The 19,003-nt window shown below is 34.6% G+C and overlaps 1 protein-coding gene across 13 annotated transcripts in view; it reads right to left on the bottom strand.

The window, feature by feature from the left end:
- Window positions 1-19,003, bottom strand: part of ATRNL1 (attractin like 1) — an 839,028-nt gene that overhangs the window by 377,457 nt on the left and 442,568 nt on the right. For 11 of the 13 annotated variants that reach the window (XR_013525132.1, XR_013525133.1, XR_013525131.1 and 8 more), the window contains one exon: window positions 13,473-13,551. Coding sequence is in view for 10 of the 13 variants with exons in the window: in XM_035269198.3 (XP_035125089.1) it covers window positions 13,473-13,551 (79 nt within the window). In the remaining 3 variants the exon portion in view is untranslated. Of the gene's footprint in view, window positions 1-9,762; window positions 10,097-13,472; window positions 13,552-19,003 lie in introns of those variants that run through there. The other 2 variants (XM_054243336.2, XM_054243337.2) reach the window with 2 other exon arrangements.

Genomic DNA, 19,003 nt, shown 5'->3' with positions numbered 1-19,003 from the left:
GACATATAACAAAACTATACCTAAATAATTATATAAGAGCTCTTTCAATAAGTAGAAAATAAATATTCTTAGTGGGAAGTGAACGCTGTGCAATAGTTGCGTAAGTACTGTTTTTTCTTTGTAAGTGGTACATCAAATTATGATTGATTGTGTCATAATATTAGATGAAATATAACATATTTCCCATAAAACAGATGCATAAGTTACATTACGTGTGGTCCTTTATGAAACCAATTTGTTCAAATTCAGGCTACCTCTACAGTTCTCTGTATGGTTCAGTCTGACATACTTGATTTTAAGTTACAGCTTCTTCATTTACTAGTTGTAAGCCTTGAGCATTGGACTCTAGTCTCCTCAAATTCCTTACATAGGTAAAGTACAAACATATATTTTTAGTGTGAAAATTAAATACTACTTTGGTTAAGTGCCTAACTTAAAATGATTTGTTTTATTTGATAATTTTTTGTATTAGTCATTCTTCTTTACCAAATACGAACAGACACAGGGACAATCTTGATGATTCTCTTAAAATTTCTACATACGTTATGCTTGTGCATGTGTGATTTACAGAAATAGAAACATTATAAAAACTATGTCATACATTTTCCAGTTAATATAGATGTTAAGATCTGTAAACATTTTTGAGGGTTAGAATTTTATTTGGCTTGTTCTTTGCTCTATTTGTCTAAATATGTGCTTGAAACAACAATAGTTGTTCAACAAATATTTGTTGAAAGAAGGAATAAACTAACTTAATATATTTTTTTAATTTTTTATTGCATTTTAGGTTTTGGCGTACATGTGCAGAACATGCAAGACAGTTGCATAGGTACACACATGGCACTGTGTTTTGCTTCTATTCTCCCCTTCACCCACATTTGGCATTTCTCCCCAGGCTATCCCTCCCCAGCTCCCCCTCCCACTGGCCCTCCCCTTTCCCCCCAGTACACCCAGTGTTTAGTACTCCCCTCCCTGTGTCCAGGTGTTCTCATTTTTCATCACCCGCCTATGAGTGAGAATATGTGGTATTTCATTTTCTGTTCTTCTGTCAGTTTGCTGAGAATGATGTTCTCCAAATTCATCCATGTCCCTACAAACAACACAAACTCATCATTTCTGATTGCCGCATAATATTCCATGGTGTATATGTGCCACATTTTCCCAATCCAGTCTATCATCAATGGGCATTTGGGTTGATTCCAGGTCTTTGCTATTGTAAACAGTGCTGCAATGAACATTCGTGTGCATGTGTCCTTGTAGTAGAATGATTTATAGTCCTCTGGATATGTACCCAGTAATGGGATTGCTGGGTCAAATGGAATTTCTATTTCTAAGGCCTTGAGGAATCGCCACACTGTCTTCCACAATGGTTGAACTAATTTACACTTCCACCAACAGTGTAAAAGTGTTCCTTTTTCTCCACATCCTCTCCAGCATCTGTTGTCTCCAGATGTTTTAATGATCGCCATTCTAACTGGAGTGAGATGGTATCTCAATGTGGTTTTGATTTGTATCTCTCTGATGACCAGTGATGATGAGCATTTTTTCATATGATTGTTGGCCTCATATATGTCTTCTTTCATAAAGTGTCTGTTCATATCCTTTGCCCAATTTTGAATTAGCTTGTTTTTTTCCTGTAAATCTGTTTGAGTTCTTTGTAAATTCTGGATATCAGCCCTTTGTCAGATGGGTAAACTGAAAAAATTTTTTCCCATTCTGTTGGTTGCTGATTCACTCTAGTGAATGTTTCTTTTGCTGTGCAGAAGCTGTGGCATTTGATTCGGTCCCATTATCTATTTTGGCTTCTGTTGCCAATGCTTTTGGTGTTTTGTTCATGAAGTCCTTGCCTACTCCTATGTCCTGAATGGTTTTGCCTAGATTTCCTTCCAGGGTTTTTATGGTGCCAGGTCTTATGTTTAAGTCTTTAATCCATCTGGAGTTAATTTTAGTGTAAGGTGTCAGGAAAGGGTCCAGTTTCTGCTTTCTGCACATGGCTAGCCAGTTTTCCCAACACCATTTGTTAAACCAGGAATCCTTTCCCCATTGCTTGTTTTTGTCAGGTTTATCAAAGATTGTATGGTTGTAGATATGTTGTGTTGCCTCCAATGCCTCTGTTTTGTTCCACAGGTCTATATCTCTGTTTTGGTACCAGTACCATGCTGTTTTGATTACTGTAGCCTTGTAGTATAGTTTGAAATCTGGTAGTGTGATGCCCCTCGCTGTGTTCTTTTTGCTTAGAATCGACTTGGCTATGCAGGCCCTTTTTTGGTTCCATATGAAGTTCATGGTGGTTTTTTCCAGTTCTGTGAAGAAAGTCAATGTAGCTTGATGGGAATAGCATTGATTCTGTAAATTACTTTGGGCAGTATAGCCATTTTCACGATATTAATTCTTCCTAACCATGAACATGGAATGTTTCTCCATCTGTTTGTGTCCTCTCTTATTACGTTGAGCAGTGGTTTGTAGTTTTCCTTGAAGAGGTCTCTTACGTTCCTTGTGAGTTGTATTCCTAGGTATTTTATTCTTTTTGTAGCAATTGTGAATGGCAGTTCGTTCAATTTGGCTCTAAGTCTGTTATTGGTGTATAGGAATGCTTGTGATTTTTGCACATTGATTTTATATCCTGAGACTTTGCTGAAGTTGCTTATCAGTTTCAGGAGTTTTTGGGCTGAGGCAATGGGGTCTTCTAGGTATACTACCATGTCGTCTGCAAATAGAGAAAATTTGGCTTCCACCTTTCCTATTTGAATACACTTTATTTCTTTTTCTTGCCTGATTGCTGTGGCTAGAACTTCCAGTACTATATTGAATAGGAGTAATGAGAGAGGGCATCCTTGTCTAGTGCCAGATTTCAAATGGAATGCTTCCAGTTTTTGTCCATTCAGTATGATATTGGCTGTTGGTTTGTTGTAAATAGCTTTTATTATTTTGAGTACATTCCGTTAATACCAAGTTTATTGAGGGTTTTTAGCATAAAGAGCTGTTGAATTTTTTCAAAGGCCTTCACTGCATCAATTGAGATAATCATGTGGTTTTTGTCTTTGGTTCTGTTTATGTGGTGAATGAAATTTATAGACTTGCATATGTTGAACCAGCCTTGCATCCCTGGGATAAATCCTACTTGATCATGATGGATAAGTTTTTTGATTTGCTGTTGCAATGGGCTTGCCAATATTTTATTGAAGATTTTTGCATCTATGTTCATCATGGATATTGGCCTGAAGTTTTCTTTTCTTGTTGGGTCTCTGCCGGGTTTTGGTATCAGGATGATATTGGTCTCATAAAATGATTTGGGAAGTATTCCCTCTTTTTGGATTATTTGAAATAGTTTCAGAAGGAATGGTACCAGCTCCTCTTTGTGTATCTGGTAAAATTCAGCTGTGAACCCATCTGGACCTGGGCTTTTTTTGTGTGGTAGGCTCTTAATTGTTGCCTCGATTTCTGACCTTGTTATTGGTCTATTCATAGTTTCAGCTCCCTCCTGGTTTAGCCTTGGGAGGACACAGGAGTCCAGGAATTTATCCATTTCTTCCAGGTTTACTAGTTTATGTGCATAGAGTTGTTTGTAATATTCTCTGATGATGGTTTGAATTTCTGTGGAATCTGTGGTGATTTCCCCTTTATCATTTTTTATTGCATCTATTTGGTAGTTCTCTCTTTTCTTTTTAATCAATCTGGCTAGTGGTCTGTCTATTTTGTTGATCTTTTCAAAAAACCAGCTCTTGGATTTATTGATTTTTTGAAGGGTTTTTCTTCTCTCTATCTCCTTCAGTTCAGCTCTGATCTTAGTTATTTCTTGTCTTCTGCTGGGTTTGGAGTTTTTTTGATCTTGCTCCTCTAGCTCTTTCAATTTTGATGATAGGGTGTCAATTTTGGATCTCTCCATTCTCTTCATATGGGCACTTATTGCTATATATTTTCCTCTAGAGACTGCTTTAAATGTGCCCCAGAGATTCTGGCATGTTGTGTCTTTGTTCTCATTGGTTTCGAAGAACTTCTTTATTTCTGCATTCATTTCATTGTTTATCCAGTCAACATTCAAGAGCCAGTTGTTCAGTTTCCATGAAGCTGTGCGGTTCTAGGTTGGTTTCTGAATTCTGAGTTCTAACTTGATTGCACTATGGTCTGAGAGACTGTTTGTTGTGATTTCAGTTGTTTTGCATTTGCTGAGGAGTGCTTTACTTCCAATTATGTGGTTAATTTTAGAGTACGTGTGATGTGGTCCTTAGAAGAATGTATATTCTGTGTATTTGGGGTGGAGAGTTCTGTAAATGTCTATCAGGTTTGCTTGCTCCAGGTCTGAGTTCAAGCCCTGGATATCCTTGTTGATTTTCTGTCTGGTTGATCTGTCTAATATTGACAGTGGATTGTTAAAGTCTCCCACTATTATTGTGTAGGAGTCTAAGTCTCTTTTTAAGTCATTAAGAACTTGCCTTATGTATCTGGGTGCTCCTGTATTGGGTCCATATATGTTTAGGATCGTTAGCTCTTCTTGTTGTATCGATCCTTTTACCATTATGTAATGGCCTTCTTTGTCTCTTTTGATCTTTGTTGCTTTAAAGTCTATTTTATCAGAGATGAGAATTGCAACTCCTGCTTTTTTTTGCTCTCCATTTGCTTTGTAAATCTTCCTCCATCCCTTTATATTGAGCCTTTGTGTATCCTTGCATGTGAGATGGGATTCCTGGATACAGCACACTGATGGGTTTTGGATTTTTATCCAATTTGCCAGTCTGTGTCTTTTGATTGGTGCATTTAGTCCATTTACATTTAGGGTTAATATTGTTATGTGTGAATTTGATACTGCCATTTTGATGCTAGCTGGCTGATTTGCCCGTTAGTTGTTGTAGATTCTTCATTTTGTTGATGCTCTTTAGCATCTAGTGTGATTTTGGAATGGCTGGTACTGGTTGTTCCTTTCTATGTGTAGTGCCTCTTTCAGGAGCTCTTGTAAAGCAGGCCTGGTGGTGACAAAATCTCTGAGTACTTGCTTGTTTGCAAAGGATTTTATTTTTCCTTCACTTCTGAAGCTCAGTTTGGCTGGATATGAAATTCTGGGTTGAAAGTTCTTTTGTTTAAGGATGTTGAATATTGGCCCCCACTCTCTTCTGGCTTGTAGTGTTTCTGCCGAGAGATCTGCTGTGAGTCTGATGGGCTTCCTTTTGTGGGTGACCCGACCTTTCTCTCTGGCTGCCCTTAGTATTTTCTCCTTTATTTCAACCTTGTTGAATCTGATGATTATGTGCCTTGGGGTTGCTATTCTTGTGGAATATCTTTGTGGTGTTCTCTGTATTTCCTGCATTTGAGTGTTGGCCTGTCTTGCTAGGTGGGGGAAATTTTCCTGGATAATGTCCTGAAGAGTATTTTCCAGCTTGTATTGATTCTCTTTGTCACATTCTGGTACACCTGTCAAACGTAGGTTAGGGCTCTTCACATAGTCCCACATTTCTTGAAGACTTTGTTCATTCCTTTTTGTGCTTTTTTCTCTGATCTTGGTTTCTCGTTTTATTTCATTGATTTGATCTTCAACTTCTGATATTCTTTCTTCTGCTTGGTCAATTCGGCTATTGAAACTTGTGCATGCTTTGCAAAGTTCTTGTATTGTGTTTTTCAGCTCCTTTAATTCATTCATATTCCTCTCTAAGTTATCCATTCTTGTTATCATTTCCTCGAATCTTTTTTCTAGGTTCTTAGTTTCTTTGCATTGATTTAAAACATGTTCTTTTAGCTCACAAAAATTTCTCATTATCCACCTTCTGAAGCCTAATTCTGTCATTTCATCACAGTCATTCTCCATCCAGCTTTGTTCCCTTGCTGGTGAGGAGTTTTGGTCCTTTCTAGGAGACGAGGTGTTCTGGTTTCGGGTGTTTTCCTCCTTTTTGCGCTGGTTTCTTCCCATCTTTGTGGATTTATCCACCTGTCTGTGTAGTTGCTGACTTTTCGATTGGGTCTCTCAGTGGACGCCCAGATTGTTGATGATGAAGTATTTCTGTTACTTAGTTTTCCTTCTACCAGTCTAGCCCCTCCACTGTACGACTGCTGAGGTCCATTCCCAGCCCTGCTTGTCTGTGGTGCACCTATAGCAGCTGCGGAACAGTGAGCGATGCTACCAGTTTCTTCTTCTGCTATCTTTGTCCCAGATGATGCCTGCCAAATGTCAGTCTTTTGGATATAGAGCTGCTTGAGGAGACAGTCTGTCCTTTTAGGAGCTCAAGTGCTGAGCTGTGAGCTCTGTTGTTCATTCAGGGCTGTTAGGCTGCTACGTTTAATTCTGCTGCAGCAGAACTCATTAAAAAAAACCCTTTTTTTCTCAGATGCTCTGTCTTGGAGGGGTTGGGGCTTTCTTCATGAGTGTCCGTTGCACTGTCCTGCCCAGCTAGGAGGTAGTCTAGTCACTATTTGCCTGCTGAGGCTCCGCCCTGCTGGTGTGAGGTTTGCCCTGTTTCTGCAGGCTCTGCCCTGCTGCTGCAGTCTCCGCCCTGCTGCCACAGGCTATGCCCTGCAGCGGAGTCTCTCTGTTGTAGCGGGTTGCCTCGGCAATGGCAGGCTGCATCAGCAATTGGCGTGTAACTCAGTAGGGGCTGATTGCCTCGGTAATGGCGGACGTCCCTCCCCCACGGAGCTGCACTGTCCTGGGTTCAGCTGTGCCCTCAGGGAACCTCTCCACCCGAAGCGTTTGGAATCGCTGTTTTGTTTGTCCCACTCCACTACCCTAAACGCTGTTTCCCTGAAATTTCCTGGCCTGGCTCACTGTCCAAGTCCTGTTCAGTCTCAGGTTCAGCCCTCTCAAGTCTCAGATTGCCGGTTCAACAGGGCACCCGGACCAGTGCGTTTGTGTGGAGCGCTGTATAGCACAGCTGCACTACAGCGCCAGCCGCCAGCTGCACCGGCTGCTGGCTGCACCACCCAAAGCCTCTGCTGGCGTCCCGCATCTCTTTTATACCTGGGAATTTCCCCATTCTGTGGGCAACAAAGATCCGTCTGGAAATGCGGCCCTGACTCACCCTCTCTGCGCATTCACCAAGAGCTTCAATCCTGGGTTGTTCTCACTGCGCCATCTTGAGTCCCCTCACTAATTTAATATTAACAGAAGTAATGCCTCATTCTTTTTTCAGTTACCTAATATCCCACTGTAAGAACACAGAATTTATTTGTAGAATCTTTTTGAATGATATGAAATTGTTTTGATATACAAAAACCCCTGTATAAGTGTGCATGTATACTTTGAAAAGGTAGGCAGGTATGTATATTTAGGATATATTCCTAGAAATCTAATTATTGAGTCAAAGAGTTTTTAATTTTGATAGATAATATACAGTGTAAACTTTTATTTTTGCTTGTCCAGCATAACTTTCCTTTATTTGGAAAACAAATCAAGATTCTACTTTAGAGAATTATTCCTTTCTCCTTCTCCTCAGTTCCTGTGGATTTTATGAAGCTGAACCCACCCTTGAACTCCAGAGTGAGCATTAGTGTCGAAAATAAGGTTGGCAGATTGAGCAAATAAAAATATAACACGTGGTTCAATTTGAATTTTAGGTAAACAATGAACTTTTTAGGATAAAAACACATACATACACATTAGACACATACATCGAGAGATATATTTGTTTGAGTACATAAGACAGATAAGATTTTGTGGTTAGTGAAACTACTTTTTTTTAGAAGAAATCAATATAATGTTTAGTCTAAGTAACTGGATCTAAATATAAGGATAGTGACATATAATAAAGAAAAAGTGATTTTTAGACAAATTTGTTATATTCTGCATATAGTAAAAACAGTGCCCAAAGTTTTTTGGTTTAGGATTTTTTTTTTGGAATTATGTGTATAATTGTGAAACAGTTCACATTTACTTCCATTACTAATCTGACTTCCAGAAAAATGTTTAATATATTGTATCTCCCTATGCATGACATCACAATAAAGTAAATCCACATACACATACAGATACTGAGAATTCTGTATGTGTGTCTGCCTGTCTTATTAAAATGTTTTAAAAATACAAATTCCTCAACAATGGAGTCTATGTATTTTTCTTTATATCGCCAGTATTTATTAATTTGTCTATAATGTAGCAAGAAATTGATGTATCTTTGTTGAACTGAGAAAAATAGAAGCACTATATTTACCATAAGGTCTTTGGAAACAGGTTTACAAGGCAAGTATTAGGTAACTTTCAAATCTTAATCCCATACATATTTGACTTCTCAATTCAAGTTATTTTTAAGTAAATTTACATCAAAATTTGGAAGTATGGTAATGCAATAGGCATGCTGATCACCTGTAAATTTCTAGTCAAATAGGATCAAGTGAAGAAAGTTAATACAGTAATAATCATTTTAGTTTGCGATTCAATAAAAAGCAAATGACAAGCAACAGTAAGTTGACATTGTAGCCATTAACTGCAAAGACATTTATTTGAGTGAAATATTTACTAATGAATTTTTAAAGGTATGTGTTTAATGGAAAGCTTTATCTATATATCAAAATGTTTAAACATTTACAAAATACAGAGTTTTGAAGTGCTATGAAATTCTACAAAAGGTCGCATGCAGTAACTAATCAGTTAATTTTCTCCACCTAAAATACGACTTTCACTTTCTCCTTACTGTTTTTATTCTGAGCCCAATCCTCTTTCTGTAAATATATTTTGTGTCTAAGGAGAAAAGTGTAGCTCAATTTGTAAAACACTGCTGCAGTGCAATAATACTACTTAGATGAGACTCTATCACTATTTAGCACATCAGAGAATGTTTTATAGCTAACTAGTTTATAGACCCATAAAATGTCATTATTATAGTTTAATATTATTACTTTTTATCTGTTTTATACAGATAAAACAGATATAGAAGGAAAGAACTAAGGTATTTGTCTCTGGAAAACCAGTTTGTTACTCAAAGCTACTAAAACTCTACGTACTGGTATCGGTTTATTATTTTTAACTCAAATTTTAGGGAAATAATGAAAAATACAAATCTAGGTTTTATGCTTCATAATTATAAAATGTACAGATACATAGGGTATCATGAACATAAATTCAATCCCTCATTGGGCATGCCTTATCCCCTTAAATTTTCTGTATTGATTTTTAAGCATTAGAGAAGTATAATATGTGAGAAATATTAAAAAGTAGTGTGGTAAAGTTCTACATTAAAATATTTTTAAAACTAAAAAATTGTAAATTTAAAAGAATTAAAAAGGGAAAAATTGCTATCACATTAAATATAGTGATCATTCAAATACTCAGACTCACTAGTAATATAAAGTTAATGTAAAAAATTTCCCTACCTTTGACTATGGATTATTCTACAGATTTTGTGTTAAATTTTCACTAAGATATACTACATTTAAACAACTGAAATGGAAAAAAACTAACTTCTTGTAACTATTAATATACACAACATATTTTCATACGTTAGTCAAATATATGATCAAATATCTTTTCAGTAAACAATTATATCTTCATATATTTATGTCTTATACCTATAAAAATTCAAATTTCAGATTAAGAATGAAAATTATCAAGCATAAAAATAGCTCAATAAACTCCTTTTTACATATACTTGCTCCTGACTAATATTTTAGTAATGTGATGACTACAACTGAATGTGCCTTTAAAGCTCAAGGTTTTTAATACTTCTGTAAAAAGGACAAGCTATATAAATGAACTCATCTTTCTAGTATATTATAATATTTACACTTGTCAATATACACTTATTGTTTCCATTTGCTAGCACATCCCTAAAGAAAGTTTTCATCTTTTTTTTTTTTTATTGCATTCTAGGTTTTGGAGTACATGTAAAGAATATGCAAGATTGTTGCATAGGTACACACATGGCAGTGTGGTTTGCTGCCTTCCTCCCCGCCACCTATATTTGGCATTTCTCCACATGTCATTCCTCCCGAACTCCCCACCCACCACTGTCCCTCCCATATTTCCCCCCTAACAGACCCCAGTGTGTGATGCTCCCCTCTCTCGGTCCATGTGTTCTCATTGTTCAACACTCGCCTGTGAGTGAGAACATGCGGTGTTTGGTTTTCTGTTCTTGTGTCAGTTTGCTGAGAATGATGGTTTCCAGCTTCATCCATGTCCCTACAAAGGACATGAACTTATCGTTTTTTATGGCTGCATAGTATTCCATGGTGTATATGTAGTTTTCATCTTTTTAACAGGGTTACCATAGACATTTTGGGGGGTTAGCATATTAAGGGATAATATCAAAATTGAAGCCTTTTGTATTTTCATTTTTTTAATGTGTGTTTAAGAGACCCTGAATTCTCAGGGGTGTTATTCAAAACTCATAACATTAATAACTGTCCTCTGAATTTAAAATTATGCCACAAAAAGTATATCTGTGTTTATGAGAAAACATTTTAATTAATAATGTAACACACCTAGTTGAATGAACCCAATATGTTAAAACATTTCCAAAGACGATTTTCATTTTAAACTTTTCTTATATTTAGAAAAGCAACTAGTACAACTGCTGTAATAAAACTACAGAAATTCTAAGAAGAATCCTTTAAGTAACTTTCATTTACTGTAACAGATTAACTGTCATTTTACTACTAATCAAAAATGTCCTCTGAGCTTTACAAATAATTGATCTCTTCAATATTTTGAAGAGACAGTAAGATTCACATAAAGAAATAATAGTGGGTTCTTTTCCTTTGAGAAATATTACATTTAATCTAATATTTAAAACTGAATAAAGAGAGGATTCACTGTAAACACATTTTTACCTCCAGTCTCATAAAGTCTATAAATGGAATTATCACGGAACTACAACTAGTGTGGTCAAAAATCTCTCAGGCTCTTAAGACCAAAATGAAAAACAATTTCTTAACATAGCAGTTCCCCCTTAAATATGTTTCAACTCACCCAGGGGATGCATAACACTGTGGATACTACTAAGAACTGTATATACTATGTTTTTCTCTATACAATCATACCAATGAGAAATTTTATTTTATAAATTAGGTACAGCAAGAGATTAACCACAATAATAATGAATAGAACAATTATAATAATATGCTGTACTAAAATTTATGTAAATGTGGCCTCTTCTGTCACTTCTCACCTCCCCCACTTTTTCTTTCTCTTTCAAAATTATCTTAATATTTTTAGACTGCAGTTGTCTGTGAGTAACAAAAACTATGGATAATGGGGGACTGTTGTAATATAAAAATTATTAGATAACAGATCTATAATGATCATCAAAGACAAAGTCATCTTTACTTTGGACATCCATATATAGTTTCTAAAACATTTAGGAGTTTGCATTTAAAGTAAAATTAAATTTGAGAAACTCCTCAAAATATTTTTTAACATGACATATGTTATATAGCAAGATATCAACTCTTGAGATAGATTTTTTTCAGAAGAGGTAGCAAATTAAATACAAACACGATTATACACTTTAATAGAAAGATGCACTACCTGGATGAGTTTTGGAAAGAAGGGCATTATAATAAAGGAATTTCCAGAGGACATAGTAATATTTATAATACAGATCAATACTGGCAAAGTGATCCTAGTCTAGCTCCCCTCTACTATTTCTTCTTATCCTTTCCACATTTGCCATATCTATTGAAAGATTTTGACTTCTAAAAGATAAATTTATATTAACATTTAAAAAATTAAAATAGTATTAGCTTGTCAGAGCACCTGATTAGTATGTAATAAACAGTATTACTACCGTGAGATAATACAATATTAACCAAAATCAATTTGTCATTTTGAGAAGTATGAAAATTTTATAGATGAACTATTCATATCAGTTTTAACAAATATTGAATATTGTTTCTAAACTTTAGCTACTACATGTAAACATTTCTAGGGCTCTAAAGACTAGACCACAATGGGGAATTAGCTCTAGAGTACCAATCCTTCTTTCAAGAGGTAAGGAAATTCAACTAGACCACTTACTTATATTCAGATGCCAGTTAATGGCAGAGTTACAAATTGTATTTTCACAATGCTATATTTACATAGTTGCATATTACAAATTTTAGAGATCAGATATTTAAACAGTGTTCCTCATGGTGCAATGGGAACAGAGACTCCCTGATTGATCCAGCCCTCTCTTCTAATGATTAAGGACATGAACTGTCACTTGCCCTAGTCTATTATGAAAGGAAGGCCTTTGCACACTATCTGCCTCTCATTATGAGTTTTCCTTCCTGAATCTATGATTTTACTGTAATTGATCATTTAACATGTCTAGAAGATTGTTTACCTCTGCAGAGAATTCCACTTCTTGCCAAACATTTATATATTTATATTTAATATACTCTTTTTCAATTGGATTACTTTTTATCATGCAGACATTCCAAGTAAACCCTTACTGATGTTGTACTAGCCATATAGAGAAAATCAGAGAGGCATAGAGTATTAAGATGATTTATTTGAAGGTATGGAGGGACTCCAGTTTGCAAATATAGTATAGAAGTTACTGATCTTTGATGGGTGCTTAAAAGTAGACTAAGAAGAACTCATGTCATTCACTAATTCTACAGCTTAGAACACTCTGGATTTTTTAAGTGTCTTTGAATGTTGCATTTTTTTTCCATGGAAAAAAAAGAAGTAAAGCAATTATACTGTTGTTTTATATTGTTACAAAAAACACCCATATAGAAATATATGGAGAAATGCAATAGATATAAAATGCAAATATTAATACTAATACAGTATAATAACAGAACACTGATAAAAACAGAAAGCAGCTTTTTGAACATATGAGGTACAGAATAACAAATCTACTGCACACTTTTGTTTTCAGATGATTTTGTTTCTTTGTTCCTTTCAATTAATGAATATGCACAATTTATATAATCAGTTGTTATTTTGTAAGAATATTATTGTTTTTATCAATTTTAGGATTATAAGAAAAATAAATGATTAATTCTAATACAGAATTGTATCCAACTGATGTGCTCTTTAAACACAGTTGGATTCTTAGATAATCAAAAATGGAAAAGATTTAATCACCAACAAAGGAATGTTGTAGTAAATTTCTAGGGGATAAAATCTTTTTCTAAAACCAAAAATAAATATTTATCACTCAGAATTTTAAATTTCAACAAAGACACTTATGAAAAATAAATTATACCTTTTAGCATAACTAAATGCCTAAGTTAAATATATTACAAAATTATTTAAACAACAGAATTGATCATTGTATTCACTATAAAGTCTAATACCATTTTTAAAACGTGCTTGCAACTAGCCAATGCTTTTATAGATAACAACTAAAAATTCCAGTGACAAAGTTTGCTCTAAAGCTTAACAAGTATAGAGGGACTTCAGAATATTAGTATGTAAAAGGGACTTTAAATTCTGTATTCTGAGAGAGCATGTTAATTAACAGACAATAGAGATTAATATATTTGCTTAAATCTTTTTCTTTTTTGCTTTTTTTTTTTTTGCTTAAATCTTTAAACAAAAGATTAAATAATATTACTGGTACCTCTCTCCGTCGAGAAGCCCAACAAGTTTGTTTGATCTTCCATACCACAGCAGCCACCAGTAATAAGGATAGGAAACAACTAGAAAATAAAACACAAATAATTTTGGCTTAAAACTTATTTCAACTATGTAGTAACAAAGTAGTACATGAAAGACTCAAAAACATAGGTAAGAAATCTCTTTGTCTAGGTAAACAATCAAAAATAGAATAATAGAACAAATTTCCAATGTTTAAAATGTTCTCTCAAGTAAAATCAAAATGTACAGGTAGAAAAAATATTTATAGTTCTTGCTATAGATTACGGTCTATATTTAGAATTTTATCTGTCAGAGGAATGTAAATTTATAATTCCATTGGTCTTATGAAGCAACAGAAATCACAACCAAAATCTATTTAGAATTGCTATTCTAAGTCATAAAATATGGAAATTGTTTAAATCCAAATGTCACACATGTACATTTACTTTATTTTTATCACTATTTTATATATAAACATATTCCAGTAGTTCCCAACCAAAGATTATTTTGCACCCTCCCCCTACAGATCATTTGGCAGTGTCTGGAGACATTTTGGATTATCACAACTGGGAGAGGAGTGAAAGGGTGTTAAAGAATTCTACAATACACAAGACTGTCCCCAACAGCAAGAATCAGCAATTCACAATGCCAATAGTACTGAGGCTGAGAAACCCTGGCATATGCTAATGTTTACATTAAGAAATAAGTCAGTTACATGTTCATACATGTGGTCTAATATATTAGGTACTATATGGAATAAACTATGATAATGCAGTGTACTTTGTTAGAAATAACTCAAGTCTGACAAATCTCAAAAGGACAGAGATGTATATGAATCTCATTAATCATTCTCAATGCTGTATCACTGTTTATTTTCCCTTTCTTTGCTCTGTGGTTATAGATTATGCTATGAGAAGACCCAGAAATGAACAGACTCTGGACACTACAAATTCAATTGTCACTGGACACTGCAAAAAAACCTGGTACTCATCCTTAATTGATAATCATTGCATTCATCACTTGAGTTACTCATAAGCAGTGGCAATTTTTGACACTTTCCACTCTTGTCAAGTCTTCTATATTTTTTCTCCCTGCCTATGCCTCATTTGAAGCAGAAGACCTTAGAATATCTTTCAATTACAATGACTACGACAATGTCAATTTTAACATCTATCCATTGAGTGCGGCACACATTTCAGATGCTATGCTAGATACGTCACATTGATGATTAAATTTAGTCTTAGAAATGCTTCAATATAGTATATATTATTTTTATTTGATAAAAGAAGAATCCAATCCTCAGAGATTTTGAAGTTTCCTTATAATCACACATGGAGTAAGCTGTAGTACCAAACTTTTTCCTCTCCTATGCTGGCAGCTCTGACTATCTCACAAGCATTTTGTTTCCATATCCATTCTCTAATCCCACTTCCAGAATCAAATGAAATCTGTTTTGTAAAAGTCAGTGACACTAAGCTTTCCAAAAAAAGAGGTGATTTTTTTTTTACATAGGTACTCTTTATGTAATATTCAGCATTTTAGGGGATACTTTTCTCAGAATTTGTTTTCAACAGAAGGTCACCATGATTTTCTAGAAATTAAATAAACTGGTGTTTTCTCTATTATCAGACTTGAACTTCTAAATTGACTAAAACTCTTTCCTGAGTAGTTTCTTCCATTTTGTTTTGTTTTATTTTCCTTTATACTTCCTAAACTAATATAGGTTCAACGAATGTAGTTTACATTCCAGATTCCCTCTTTTAAATTATGGACATTCCTTAAAAATCACTTCATGAAACTGTGTTCTTCTTTTCTCTTGCTTTCAAAGAGAAAGCTCAGTTATTTTCATGGTTTGAACTATGACCTCAATTGGAATGATTTCAAAATCTGCATCTCTACATCTGTCAAAATGAGAGCATCTTATCTTTAAAAGGGATATAAAAGACTTCTTAGTTCAAAGTCCCTCCCAGGAAGGAAATTCCCAACACACAGCAGCTAATTAAATACCCACCGTAGCTGAGAAGTTGCTGACTCACAAGTTAGTGCATTGTATTTCGAGTTAATTCAAATTTTGAAAATATTCTAACTTTTTTTTTTCATATGGAGTCTCGCTCTGACACCAGGCTGAAGTGTAGTGGCTCAATCTTGGCTCACTGCAATCTCTGCCTCCCAGGTTCAAGAGATTCTCACACCTCTGTCTCCTGAGTAGCTGGGACTATAGGTGCACACCAGCAATCCAGCTAATTTTTTTTGTATTTTTGGTAGAAAAGGGGTTTCACTTTGTTGGCCAGTCTGGTGTCAAACTCTTGACCTCAGTAATCAATCTGCTGGCCTCCGCCTCCCAAAGTGCTGAGATTACAGGTGTGAGCCACCATGCCCAGCCAATATTCTAACTTTTATCAATCAGTGCTGTGTCTGCCTTCTATGTTAAACAAAATCAGCCTGCTGTATGCTAAAACTTCTTCATATATTTAAAGAATATATAGATTTTCTTGTATGCAGGTTTGCCTCAAGTCCAGTGTTTCTCAACCAGGAATGGTTTTGCTCTCCAGGCAATATCTGGCAGGGTCTTCAGTAAATACAACTTAAATACCAAAATGTATTTTTATTGATTAATAATTCACAACATTCCTCTTCCCTAAGAATTACATAATAAAGATTCAGTTTGAGACAGGGAATATTAGTTGAATTTCTCATGAGGAGCTTAAATTCCTTCTTATCTAAACTTTACAATTCAAGAGAGTATTGTTTTTGTAATGATGTAAGAGGACAGCATAAAATATAAAGTTTTCATAATTTCAGTTTCTTGAAACAAGGAGTTACACTTTGGAGGTTTGTATCAGATGCTTTCTATGCTAATTCCTATCAGGTTAGCAGTAAAAGAGCTAACATGCTATAAAAAAAATTGGCTGCTAAAATCAATAAACAGTGTAAGAAAATACTTTAAAAATAATATTCTCATAATCTCCAATAAATATCAAAACTCCAGTAAAATATATCTTACTACATGGCATATAGTAGTTGTCAATACATTTTTGCTAAATGAATGAAATTAGTTTTTAAACTGATTTGAACAACACCATTTTCTCTAATACTGAATGTCTCATTTGGCATTATCATTATTATATAGGGTAATACCTTATAAATGTTCTTTATTTCTAATAAATTACATTGCAAACAAAAGATACAGTTCTCTTAAAAATATACATAGAAACAAAACCCAGTTTATTAAAAATACTTGCTTCATTAAAAAGAAAACAAGCAAACAAACAATAAGGATTTGTTATATTTATTCAGCATAGTTAAAAAGTTACATTCTTCCTTTGGTGACTACTAGAAGTCTCAGGCTTTATTGACAATCTGGCAAGCCTGAAGATGACAGAATTTCCATCATCTGAATTTCCTGAATGACCATGTGAAGCAGTGTCCTGTATTCCGTGCTATCCTTTCTGAAATAGTTTGGATATTTGTCCCCACTCAATTCAGGTTGAATTGTAATCCCCAGCATTGATGGTGGGGCCTGGTATGAAGTGTATGGGTCAGCGGAACATCCTTCATGGTTTGATGCTGTCTTCAAAATAGTGAGTGAGTTCTCATAAGATCTGCTCATTTAAAAATGTGTAACATTTCTCCTCCCCCAACTCTCTTGCTTGCTCCTGCTTTCGCCATGTGATGTGTCTGTCCCCTCTTCATCTTCTACCATGATTGTAAACTTCATGAGGCTGCTCTACAAGTTGAGCAGATGCCTTTTCTTCCTGTAAAGCCTGCAGAACTGTGTGACAATTAATCTCTTTTCTTTATAATTTATTCAGACTCAGGATTTTTTTTGTTTCATAGCATTGCAAGAACAGCCTAATACACCTTCCACTGGCTCCTCTGTTGCCTACTGGACTTGATGTGACAGAGAAGTATTGTAAACTTGTATTATATTAAGAGGCAGATTTCCAGGTTTGTATATTCTAGTTAACTTTTCTCTATCTCTTAAATCAAAGGGTTTGATGGGTAACATTGAATATTAGCATCTTTTAAGTTGTTATTGTGAAGTTTGTCAGAGAAAAATTAGCTTTCTTTAAGGTCTTCTCTCTCTATTATATTATGCAGAAGCTTTTATGCTCCATGGTATAGATATTGAAGGGCAGATAATTGGGCTTTCTTTTTTAAAAAAAAATATGCTGTATGACAATAATATCAAAAGATCTGAAAGGTTCAATACCTCTCAGTACAATCCTCCCAATGGAAATAAGGAGTAAAAAGAACAAAGAAAGAAAGAAAGAAAACAAACATTAAAAAGCAAGAACATCGGCTACAGCAATAAAAAAGGGAAGCATAGGAACTTAGAGAGAGGTATTTTAATAATTTGATTTTATCCTTCATAAAGTGGTCATTTAAAAAATATTCTTAATGTAAAAAAGCATGGAATGTATGAGGTAATCTCATTTAGGGAAAATTAAAAGAATTCAATAGAAGTAACACAGTGTGCTATCTATAAGGTTACATTATAATGCAGGTTGCTAGTAACAAATAAATACCCACTGGTGGTAATCTAGTTGGCCAATTGCAAAAGAGATAATATTGTCTCTATTTTATAGCAATTTGTGGTTAAGTGATCATAAATGTCAAGTCTTAAGTACATATTTTAAAAGACGATTTGGGCATATTATTTTATTTCACTGAAAAATGTTAGAAACTAGGAAACTGTATTGAAATGAAGAAATTTACCTCCTAATAACTGTTATTCCACAAAATATCTTTCAATTGTTTTATACCTTCACAACATTTAAAGGATTTTTTCTTACTAACTAAAATGTCAACAGAATGAACTTCTAACTGAAAATGCAATTTTCAGTTATGAATATTAAAAAGAAAAATATTAAAAAGAAAAAAATTGCTTATATGTTTAAGTCATCAGATGGAAAAAGATGAAAAATCAAAAAACCCCACTGGCTGAACATAGTAAATAATATGCTCTTAGCATAAATTGCTATTTCTGAGGGTTGTTAAGCAAGAGTTACTGTACCTTAGAAGCACTATCAGTTAAGATGATTTCAAATGCAAGTAACAGAAAACCTAACTCACACTGATTTAAAGAATAGTAGATCTACATGAAGTTTATACTCTCAGGTATGAAATGAATTTGTTCTCCTCACATTCATTTGTTGAAGCCCTAACCCCTAGTATGGTTGTATTTGGTGGCAGGGCCTTTAAGACACAATTAGGTTTAAACGAAGTCAATAAACATGGGATTCTGATCTGATACAATTAGTGTCCTTATAGGAGAGACACCAGAGAACTAGTACACTCTCCCTCTTCTCCTGCATGCATTGAGGAAAGGCCATGTGAGCACATAGTGTGAAGGTGGCTATTTGCAGAGCCAGGAAGAGAGGTCTTATCAGAAACCAACAATTTGGCACCCTGATCTTGAACTGTACAGCTTCTGGACCTGGGAGATAAAAACATTTCTTTTGTTTAACTCACTTAGTCTGTGTTATTTTGCTATGGCAGCCCAAGTAGACT

The sequence above is a fragment of the Callithrix jacchus genome, chromosome 12, assembly GCF_049354715.1.
Source record: "Callithrix jacchus isolate 240 chromosome 12, calJac240_pri, whole genome shotgun sequence".
Classification (NCBI taxonomy): domain Eukaryota; kingdom Metazoa; phylum Chordata; class Mammalia; order Primates; family Cebidae; genus Callithrix; species Callithrix jacchus.
Note: the sequence above shows the minus strand (reverse complement) of the source record. Positions and strands in the feature narration are given on the sequence as shown.